We start from the raw sequence: 12,109 nt of genomic DNA on the forward strand, positions 1-12,109 counted from the left end.
CCCGTAGTTTTCTCATCAAGGGATTTATTTAGTTCTCTCCAGAGTATGGCCTGGGTGTGCACCATTACATTTGTACTGTGGCCAGCCAGCAGGATAAATCCCTGGCGGAAAATCCGCAGTGCTTGGCCAGTGACACCAGTACTGCCAGCGATGTGACTGGCTGCTGGAGTGACTCAGCCCCGAAACACCTACTTGAGTGAACAGTTCTTACATGCGTGAAGAGTGCCTCTGAAGTGAGTGAGACGACATATGGAGCAGTGGACTGCAGAGCTGGATCCTAAAATACTGCAATTTAATGGTATTTGTGAGCTGTCTGTTGCTGTGCCTTTCCCTCATGTGCACGAGGAGTCGTGAAACTGGTGACAGTATGCCAGGATGACTTCTTTTGTTTTTACCGTTACTGTGTGATACAGTTAGTAAAAGCTGGTTTTACACTGTGGCTTGCTGTTACCTCTGTGTAGTAGTGCTGTGACAGCTTCTGCAGTTCCAGGTATATATGTGTGCTCTTCGAATTGTACATTCCACAGCCGCTTCTCACAAGCACAACCAATGAATACAATGTACCACCACGTATGTTCAGTGCGTTTTATAATGCTTTGGTGAGATAGTATTGTTGGAAACAATATAAAAAATGTCAGTTCCCTAAACATTAAGGGTATGGCTTCATTGTACGGTAGACCCTAAGGCAGCAATAGCTGCACTGATGCTTACTGACCATACTTTGCAATGAGGTACACTTGGATTTAGATTGAACCTACCATTTCTGCAAGACACCCAGATGACTTGCCTGGCCTTTTGGGGTCATCAGTGCAGCACCGTGCAGTACACTATGGACGTGCCCTTGAAGTAGTTTAAGATTATTATTTAATTTTTTTAGACTATGAATGAACTGGGGTTTTTAAATTCATTTTTTTCCAATTACTAAGAATAAATGATTAAGAAACCACACTCTTCCAAGCAAGTAAAGACTATCTAGTTCCTATGAACAAAATGTCTTCTCAGAAGATATTCCAAAGAATTCAACAGCAGGAAAATGGGCATCTTCCCTGAATTGGTTTCTGACTTTGGGACTTCTCACTTTTCTGTAGGAGAAGAGATACTAGGAAGCTGAAAGCATACATTTTTGTCCAGACAAATGAGTGCTAGTAGTGGTGTGGGTGAGGACAGAGCTGTTTGTATGCCTTGCCATAACTGGCATAGCTCTGTGTACAGTGTGAGTGGGGAAACATCTATCTTTGCTTTCTGCTGATAAAATAATTTGTCCTGCTCTTAATTTCATTGTCAGTTTTCATTGGTTAGGGAAAAAAGGTTGTCTTTATATGAAAAATGGAGAGGATGGGTTTCTAAGGAGATAGGCTGCAAATTGTACACATCTGCATTGAAAGGTGCAGAGACAGCTGGAAAAGGTCACATCCCATCATTGTGACTGCTGAAGCTGATGCACTTTTGGAGATACTGTAGAGCAGAAATGATGTTTTGAAGTTGTTGAGCACCAAGCTATCCCCCAAACCACTAAAAGCCACTAGTGAGAAGAATAAATTAGAGAACCCCAAGTTATTTATCAATTTTATCTTTCTCAGCAGAAAATTTATGGCAGAGAAAAACACTGCAGCCATGCGATACTCTCACTTGAACACACACACCCCGTTCTTGTCTACGCAGAACGTATTTCTTCTTTTCCTTTCTGAAAGCTAATAATTTTAGAAATAAATGGAAATGATTGTTTAGGGAGTTGATCCTAATTTGAGAAGTATCTTTATGGTACTGCCAGTGCGATTTTGTATGCACTGTTTATAGGATGAATTCAAGTAATAGTTTAGGATGTTATTAAGTGTTCATCTATGTGCTTTACTATCAGAAAACACTTGTAAGATTTTATATATTGTATCCACCAAGTGAGTAAGCTTACAGGTTGAAGCAGTAGCTCTGCAATCTCTCAGTTCAAAATGATGTAGAAGGAGTTTTGGTAGACAGCTTTCTAGAGGAAAATAGAAACTTCTGATGTTTCCTTCAGTCTGAGCTGGAGAGGTCTACCTTCCTCACAGCACATCTGATGATCAGTTTAACTGAATTCATACGAGACAAAATCTAGTACGTCGTATTTTAAGTCTAGGCTATCTCTGATTCCTCAAAGGCAGAAATTTCCTCCAAGCTATCTTTTCCTGCCCCCAGAGGTCCACCCCTGAGTAGGTTTGGCACCTCTCAGTTTCCGAATGTACAAACACTTGTCTAGTGCCACAGCCCTAAGGCTGGCTGTCTCTCTCCCCACTGGCATTGAAGTGGTCTCTCAGACTGGACTTCAGGCAGATTTGTCATGCAGGAGGGGTGCTCTGTCGAATGGTCTCAGTATTTCATGCCAATGCCAGATGAAGGAGGTAATGTTGTGGGGAAGGCTTGTCAAGTTAAGGATTCATAAGGAATTCAGGTAGAATGTGTTACTCTTCTTTAAGAATAAAAAAGCATTTCTTCCACTAACATCATCATAAGATGTCTTAGATATGTTTGTGGATAAATCAGTCAGGTACTATCACACAGGTGGGAAAACGAGCTGCTCCTTTTTCTTAATGCAATTATACTACTTTGGGTATAAAAAACCCTGTCTTCCTCCATTTAGATTTTGTCTAAATTCTAGTACAGGAATTTATACAGTCAATACAATCATAGCATATCAAATTAGTAAATCACGCTTCCAACTTACCTCCAATTTTGTGGAGTTTGTCTTAACTCTTTCCCTTGCCCCTTGTTTTTTCTCCCTCCTCTATGTAGTTTCTTGAGTTTTTCTTATATTCCTCTTTCTGGTTAGACACATTGTAGATCCTTTTTCTTGTTATGTTTTTAAAACTCCTGACACCTCTTGGACTATCTTTAATTGCTCAACGTCTTTCTAGAAATTCAGTGTTCTTTTTAAGACACAGATCACCTTTTCCTCTGTGCTTAGAAAATGTAGTTAATGGGTTCTCACACAAGTTGAATATGAGTAAATTTCCACAACTATTTAGCTATCTTCTTTGAGAGTTTGAAAAAACCTAATAGAAATTCCTCACCTTAACTAGCAATACAAACTTCACCTTCTCACAAATATAAATGTGTCACTCATAGATATCTACGTGGCACATAACTTGATACTGTGGTCAATATTGAAATAATAAACAATTTTGGCATTTAAACTATTCTTTGTGCTATTTAAACTAAATAACCTGCGAAAGATGTTACGCAGACTACACTAAGAGTCTACCATAGATGGATGTTAGTAGAATATACAACTAGTTTTCTTACTACTGGTATTTTATTGGTACATATATGTTTTATTACACATTGTTGTCTATATCAACATAACATGCCATGCACTCTCTAATATGAGTGGAGAAACCTACATTTTTCTTTGAGTTCTTGTTTTGTGTTTCTGGCTTGGGGCATACAGTGTCTACAGATGTTGCTCTTTGGCAGATACCAAAATTTGAGTTTTCCAGAACTAAACAATACTTCCTCAAGCATGGTGCCTGTCACTAAGACATATCAACTTAGTAAATCCATGCAGGTCAGTGCAGCTCAGTCATACTCATTAAGAAAATGCAGAATTTAAGTTGATGGAAACCAGCTTGTGGTGAAAACTTGTATAAATATCTTTTTCTGCGCAGTTTTGGCCTCCACAGTAGAAGTGGCAATTCATGGGGGATTTCGAAAGGAACTTTCTCTGTAACCATTTAGTTTATGGGCACCTTGCACATTTATTCAGCTGTGCAGGATTGATGCCCTCAATGTTGCTGTGCTGATAGAAATACCCATTTGTACAGCAGATCTTGCTTCTCGGTTCAGCCTCAGTGAAGAAACAGGTCTTCAGAGCTATTCATGGCATTGTACGGCATAGTTTAACATCACCTTGATGCAACATGATTTAGGGAAGTCTCAAAACACAAGCTGTTAGGCAAGCAAGGGGGAGGAACTCAGAAGTGGGGACATTAGTGGTCACCTTAATGTGTCAAAAGAGTTGAAAGTGAAAGTGAAAACTCACCCTGTGAACATCTCGTGCCTCATTTTGCGCTGTGGTTGCACAATACCGGGCTCAAGACTATTTGTAGGTGCTAATATACTCCTAGTGCTGTTTAACTAATAAATGTCATAGTTTCTTGCTAGTGCAGCATCTTGAGCGAAATTGCACTTGTGACAGATTGGGCATGAAACTGCCAGAGAGAGGTTCTAGTCAGCCGTTAACAATTAAGTCCATGAACTGTCGGTGAATAAATGGCTTTTATGCACTAATACTGTGTGGATGATTTTATCTTTGCATTCATTTATTTGCTAGGATGCCACATGCACAAAGTATTGTTTGCATTCACTGCTACGTGTAACACAGCAAGAGAAGCCAAGAAGCCAGTATGTTTCTGAGAGACGGTGGAAAGCAAATCGGGCTCCATAAATTAAGCTAGATGACTGCAGTAAGCAGTGAAATGTAATGTGGGAGCCTGAACTGTGCACTTAACCAAATGAAGGTCTTTTATTACGTCACCTGAAAATGATGAATCTGTTGGTTTTATCAGCAATTTATCTCTATGGAAACTCCTGTGTTCAAATACATAGACTCACTGCATTTTGGTTCAGATTATGGAATGTGGTTATCTAAAAAGTACCAAAAACCATCAAAATTTCCAATACTGGCTATTAGCAAAAGCATTTTTGATGTTTTCATCATCTATACCATAAGAAATGTAAAGAGCTTTTTCTGATTAATCTTTGGATTTTTACACATAATTAATAAATAAAAGTGTGATAACACTATCTGTAATAAAGATTACAGAGCCTGTATGATAAGCAGTGTTCTCAGTTCCTATTCTCATATTCCTATTTCCATTAATCCATTGTCCGTTTAAGAGTTCAGTCTCCTGAGTGATTTTGCTCTGCCTCATTAGCCTGAAAGAAACTGAAAAAGCCTTCTTAGTTTGACAAAATTCATGTCAAATCTGTTTTCAGTCAAAGCATAGCTGGATAATTTCTGATTAGGTTTCCGTAATAAGCATGGGCTTCCAATATTTTCTGTTTAGGAAGAAGCAATTCCCATCATTCCAGTTCCTGCAACTTTGGAAATTCCCAGAGTCGTCACAGTATAACCTTGTATCTTTACAGAGTTATTTTAATTTATTCATTTAAGATGTTTTACTTTTTTTTCTTCCCTCTCCTGTGGGGCCTTGTATTTATGAGGTAATGTGATCTCACTGCAAGTGAGCTGCTTGGGCTAACGATGATGTTAAATGGAGCCAGGGTTTCACCCATAGTATCTAGTAAAATAAGCAATTACTTTGTACAAACAAGAATTAGTCCGTATGAACTGTTTAAAAATTTTCTGAAGCCACCCAGAAGAGGATTTATGTACTCACAATACTTGGCAACAGTGAGTTTTACTAGGTACTGTGTAGAAGTTTGTGTATTACAAAGAACAGAAAATCCTGCATTCTGGTAAAGAGTTTATGGGTACTTGTTCATGGTGAGTCTGCAAACCTTTAACAGGAAGCTTAGCAAAGTGGGTGTAACGTTTAATTGCATTTAGGTATCATAAAATGAGACCTGTGAGAATTGGACTGGAAGAGGATTTTGAGACTATAGGAGTTGTAATTAAAGTATTTATGGTGCCGTATTTCTCCTGAGACATCTTGAATTAAATATTGTACTTCTTAAAAATGGCTCTGATGGGGTGAGAGCCAAGCTCGAGCAGTGTCAGAATGGAGGCTGGGAAAATGAGCAGCATTGTTGTAGCATCGCTGCTTCTACTTTAAGGAGTTGTCCTTTCTTAGATTAGTGTGATATTGACCTTGAATCCTGTACCACCTTGGCCTCTACTAAAAATTTATTTCAGTGAGATGTTAAAACTGTGTCTCTCTAGAGAAATGTACAGGATTTTTCATTCCTTTTCCACACCTGCAAACACTTTTAAAGTTATCCAACTGTTTAAAGGATCTGCCATCTTTATCTCCCTTATACTAAAGAGTAATGATTCTCTGTAAGAGGAGGCATGGATTGGCAAATGGAAAGAGTGGTAGATGACAAAACCGACTGTGTGTCAGTTGTAGCTTGGATTCTAAGATTTCTTCTACTGGCGAGATTCAGCTTGCATCCGTTTGGCTCCTTGCGTTGTCCGAACAGCGGATTCGTTACCCGGCGTGCAATAAGCCAGTTCTCACACACACAGAGGAGAGATACTGCCTTCATTCAGGCCTGGGTGCTCGGTGGATTTCCACACATCAGGCACACCTAACGCGGTTCTCTTGTCATATTTATACACAAAAGTTACAAGCTGTACATGTTCAGTTGCAATGATTGATTCAGATTTCTTCCCCTAGCATGCAGACTAGAACGGATGCTCAGATCATTTCTCCACCGTTACCTCTCAAGTAGGTGGTGTAATTTGGGTAGGGGGCTCATGGGTGGGTGGTCGTGGAGACCCTGGCCCCAATTACTTTTCTCCCAGTTTCTCAATACTTCTGGGACTCCCAAATGGTTCTTCAGGGTCTGTTGATCAGACTAACGATCTATCGGTTATGGTTCTAACTCTTGACAATCACATCTTCACTGATAGGTTGTTTGGGTAAATATTAACTGACATAGGGGTAGGACTGTACAATAGCCATCCTTAGTAGTACCTAGCAACTAACTACAAAGCTATCCGTGACATCCTTAACTATGAAAAACTATCTGTAACTTCTCAGCTACAGAATCATGATTAACTTTTAAATTCGATGCAAAATATCACTTGCATAGACTCACAAGCAGAGATGAACATCGCTCATTTTATAAAGGTAGTCCTTTAACTTGAAGCACATGTTAGCATTCCCGGGGTGATTATTGCTCTCTCACCTGTCACAGAAAAGCGGGGTGTAATTTGGATCAGGTCAGAAGAGCAGCGGTTTGTTACCACAGCTGTGGGGACAGCCCTGAGCAGCACCCACAGGCTCTGCGGACACGAACCCTGCCCAGACGAGGCAGTTACGGTTCATACTCCTTTAGGCCATACAACCCTTCTTCACCAAAACTGCGCGTGATAAGCAGGACATGGTGAATAACAACAAGCGACTGAAATCATTCAGATAAGGAGGCTGTAGGCAGCCGCTCTATTAGGAGTAATTCACTCCTTTGTTAATTAAATGCTGGTGAGACCATTAGCTGCAAATGCTTCTTAACCAGCCAGGCCTGCAAAGGCCTAGGAGATGGTGCCTATTTTGCTTCCACGCATCTTTAGACACAAGGGCTTGTGAAGTTGGCTTGTGAAGGAGAGAACTGTTCACCCCAGCCCGAGCCCTCAGGGTCAGTGGTCTCCACAAGCACGTACCGACCTTCTCCTGCTCGCTTGGGAGTGTCGTACTTCACGTTCGTTACACCCCGGAACTCCTCTGATCACAGTCAGATGCTGGAGAAAAATTAGTCTAGTGGTCCACATCTCCATTCCTCTGCCTGCACGAACTTGATACGTAGACCAATAAGTAGAAGACAGTAATTTAATGAAATACTCACACTTTACTCGCTGGCTCAATTTTCAGACTGGAGAGTGCTGTTCTTTGGTTGCTTGTCTGTAAAGGAAGGTACGGCTCTCCACAGTATGTCAGGGGGTTTTTGTCCTTTCCATAGGACGTATTTAGGTTGCATTAAATCAGCTCAAGCAGCTGAGTCAGAATTTTGTGCAGAGATCAGGGGTAGTTGCATATAGCCTTTTTTTTTCATTTCATGTTGTTATTTTTCCATTCATAAGCTATTTGTAACACAGCTAAGTTGTATTGAATATTTCTTTCATCACATTGTTTGCAATATTTGATACCAGCTTTAGGGACGTGCTGAGGCAGATGTCCTGTGGTAACTTGTACCACAAGTGATCTCATGGATTCAATGTTGTAAGTTATTATTTGTTTTAAGAATATTTAAACCTGTTCCTCACTCTGTTTTTATTGCTGCCTACAATGCAAAAGGCATACACATTTATTTGCTGGTCTTGCTGCAAAAGCAGGGCCTTACACCTCAAATGTGATTTTGTGAGTAAGACTTCTACTAAGTGCACATGCGGACATCTTACTCAGATGTTAAAATACCCTATGACACTCAGTGTTTTCAAAGGGTCATATCAGATGATACCTTATTTTTTAAAAGCATTTCTTTCTGTCCCTAGGCACTGTACAGACGTTATTTGCTGTGTGATCTTCATAGTTGTCATTCTGGGTTACATTGCATTAGGAATCGTGGGTAAGTAAACACGGGTATAGTAGTGCTTTCTCACACACAGGGGAAGCAACTTTGTGAATGTGAGAATTTTTGAGATGTCCCTTTTGCTTATATCTATGTAAAGCTTTTGAATCAATAAGCAATGCCTTGCCTAGAAGCAAATAATGAACTAACATTCAGTGTCTATTCTAATTGCAGAGAAGTTCAAAACCATGTGTTTACTGATGAAAAATTAAGTGTGTTCAAGTAAAAATGACATGGTTTGATAATTTTGCTAACATAAAGTAACTGTGGTGGAAAAATTCACTTTTCATTTGTCATTAATCTGACAGCAAAAGTTAAACAGTTTGGTTTTAAGAGGCTTTTCATTCTGTAAAATATTACTGAAAGAACCTATGTGAGCAGTAAAAGGAGAAGTAAGATAAATTACTTCATTTATTGTGGGATCCAGAGTTGTTTGAACATCAGGATATTCATTAATAGTAGCCATTTTATTTTGTTTGTGTGAGAGAACTGTATGAATGCCTGTGTGCAAAAGGACAAATAATGCTGTAAAAGTGTACTTACTGTGCATCTGCGTGTCTGCCTGAGCTCTTTCAATTTGCTTGTAAAAGATTGTTTTGGCCCTGCCTTACATAGAAGAAAAGCCATTAGTTTTCTTCGTAATTCTGTAATACCATTTTCTGTTCTGTAGAGAGAAAAGGTTGTGCAATCTCCATCCTTGGGGATATTCAAAAGCTGTCTGGATGTGGTCCTGGGCAACCTGTTCTAGGTGGCCCTGCCTGAGCAGGGGGTTTGGACAAGATGTGCTCCAGAGGTCCCTTCCAATCCCAACCATTCTGTGAAAAGCTGCTGTCTGTAGCATGAAAAGATGACTGTTAGCAAGACTGCTTTAACCTAGGTGATTCCAGTAACTGTCTGAGAGAATGCTCGAGCCTCCCACTAAATTGTAGGGTAGCGTAATGTGCAAGCCACAATGCTGAGCTGTCTCCTCTCACCTTGCCTGTAGCAGCTGAGCACTGAAGACATTCTGAAAAGTCTGTTCTCTCTCTCAAGCACTGGGAGCTCTCTCTGTGTATTTTTTCTTTCCCTTATTCACCTGCACTTACTGCCCCGTCATGAACCTTTACGTCTTCAGGGAGACAGAGAAGTGAGGAAGCAAATGGTATATGCCCGCAAGTGAGAGAGGCATGGAGGACCTTTGCAAGGAAGTGTGAAGCCCACACTAGGAAGTGAACACCAGGGTAACAGATGGCTGATGATGCTTGCAGGTGGAAGAAATTACTTCAAAACTTTTTTTTTTCTTGTCTAATCTCTTTGAGCCTCTGCTTCCCAAAAATGAATGATAACTTGAGATCTATGAATGTAGGAAAAGTAGGCAGAGCAAAAAGTGAATTCAGAAGCTGTTCAAGCTGTACTTGATTTTATGCCATACTTCTAGAGATTGCAGCAGCTATAGGATTCTCTTTGGGATTGGGTCCAGGGAGTCCTCGAGTGTACTGCATGGCGTGATTGTACAGTCAGCTTCAGACTGACTTGAAAGGGAGTCCTTTGACAATTTTTTTCACAAGGTCACTGTCTGTGATTGCAATGCATAAGTTAACATCAGTGGCATCTGTGTGGAGACAAATCCAGGATCTCTCTGTTTTGTAGCTACTACTGGATTCTGTGTATGCAAAATTGTGCACGTACTCTCTCATCACTGTTCTGGCTACTGTTTGAATCCTGTGGGGCCTTTCCTTTGCTATGGAATGAAGCATCATCTTGCCCTTGTGGCCTAACTGAATTGTTCCCACTTTGCTTGAATCCAAATCAACACTGATGTTCATTTGACTTGTGAAAGTATTTGGAGCAGAAATAGTCACGTGACTCCTAGTTACAGGAGATTGGAGAGGGAGGTGCCAGCATATACATGCATTATATATCTCTGTTTACAAAACCTGCTTTTGAATAGACTGAAGAAAAGGAGGTAAATTATTAGTCCTGAGAAGCAACAGTAGCTGCTGGACTGTGCCCAGCTGTGGCAGACCTGTGATGCCTCCCATTTGGTGCTGGGAGTATGCCGTGTCTGAGGGACATCCCTCCAGTGTCTGTGCTGTTGTCCTCTTCCCGCCTGACTGATTCTTCATTGACGTTCTGCTCTCTCCTTCTGTCACTGCTCAAACACAAAGCCGGAAAGGAAGAAGCTGGACTCAGATCAGAGGAATGTTTGTTGTTTTCTTGGGCATACAAATGCTCTGGTGACTGGTGACCTGCCCCTGTGCAGACAGGCAGTCTTCTGAAGTGCTGCTACCTGGACAAAGGGAAAGGAGAGCATTGGCACTTTCTGGCTGAATGGTACTCTTGTGCTGCCTGATCGTGGCTCTCTTTCCAGCAGTATATAAATCTCCTGAATTTTTTGGCTAGAACTTTATGTCAACTTTGTATGTGCAGTTTCCAAAGAACCTGTATGCTAGATGTTGCAGAAGTAGATAGCAGCAGAAGAGGACTGGCCAGTTCCTCACTTCTTCATGTCTGTAGTCTCAGGCAATGTAGTTACTGCGATGCGAGACAGTGAATTGGTCACTTTCCCTGCTCTGCACATGCGGTGGCTTCCTACTGGACACAAGGCATCTGAACAGCCTCCTCTTGCAGACCTTATGAAATATTCGTTAGAGCTAGAACCTGTTTCTGGAACCACATACAGAATTTGTAGCTGGTGACTTTTTCTACCTTTCTTACAGAGAAGATTTGAATTTTCAGTCTAGGAACATTTAGTTCAGCTCCAAATCCAGATCCACATGGTCCCTGCTTTTCAGCTTTCTTTGTTCTGTGCTTTGGCTATTATTTTTACTCAAATTTATTTCTAAGTAAAAGATGATCTCAGCTTTGGTACAGTTCCAGGGGCCAGCCCTGTACAAAATACATGAGAGTCAAAGAAGTTCACATTAAGAGAAAAGATATTATAGATCAATCTTTAGTCATGAATTATGCCTTATTATTTTTTTAAAAAAAAAAAAAGTAGATTTCCACAGTTTCTTGAATATCTGTGAATACTGCTCTGGATCCCTGTTTAATTTGGCTTCAGAAGTAAGCAATAAATGCACATTTATCACACAACTGCTATGACTGAAAATCTGAGTTGAATTTTGTCCTCGGTATTGTATGTATAGCTCACATAGGCTTCAGCTATATGTCTGTCTGTGTAACAGTAGGGTAGATGTTTTTAATGTTTATGGGGAGGCTGAAATGTAGTCTGAGTAAAAGGTAATCAATTCTCCTTGAAAGATAAAACCAAATGATTTTTGATACTAGCCTTTCTTAGTTCTGCTTCAGTGATGGCTGCTGTTGAGTGACTGTACTGAATAGAAATAGTTATCCTATGATTTACTTTCTTATCATTCTTTTAACTTTACAGATAAATTAATAGTGCTAATTTAACATTCCATATAGTTTTCATTCCTATCAAACTGACTTAACTCTTCATGTTTATTTCAAAGACACTGGGCTTATCTGGGCAATGCTTTACAAATGTTTAGCCTCTTAATTTAAGATTATTTTAATTCAGAAAAGTGCACATAAAAGGCAGCAAATAAGTTATCTTGGAAGAGAGCCTCACATTCCAAAAGGCAGCTTAATTCAAAGTAATAACTCTGTTTTGCTCCAAGGGATGCTTATACAATACCAGTGTTATCAGCATGGATTTACAAATTCTGTATCATGCGTTCTATTACCTGTTACCTCTTTCAGTACATTAATAAACTGCTTGTGTTACAAAACCATAAGAACAATTTGGCAGGTCAATCTCTCCATACATTAAAAATACACCCTTAAGGGAAGCAAAATAACGATAGGAAAGACTGCCCTTTCAAAAATAGACCGTAGAGGGAATGAGACAGATGATAGTATAAACAGATTTGCAGTTCGTTCT

At 40.0% G+C, this 12,109-nt stretch overlaps 1 protein-coding gene across 3 annotated transcripts in view; it reads left to right on the forward strand.

The window, feature by feature from the left end:
* The window catches only part of SLC44A5 (solute carrier family 44 member 5), a 99,218-nt gene that overhangs the window by 54,120 nt on the left and 32,989 nt on the right, over positions 1–12,109 (forward strand). For all 3 annotated transcript variants that reach the window (XM_075759084.1, XM_075759085.1, XM_075759083.1), the window contains exon 3: positions 8,147–8,220. In XM_075759084.1, the coding sequence (XP_075615199.1) occupies positions 8,147–8,220 (74 nt within the window). The remainder of the gene's footprint in view (positions 1–8,146; positions 8,221–12,109) is intronic.

The sequence above is a fragment of the Balearica regulorum genome, chromosome 8 (assembly GCF_011004875.1).
Source record: "Balearica regulorum gibbericeps isolate bBalReg1 chromosome 8, bBalReg1.pri, whole genome shotgun sequence".
Classification (NCBI taxonomy): Eukaryota; Metazoa; Chordata; class Aves; order Gruiformes; family Gruidae; genus Balearica; species Balearica regulorum.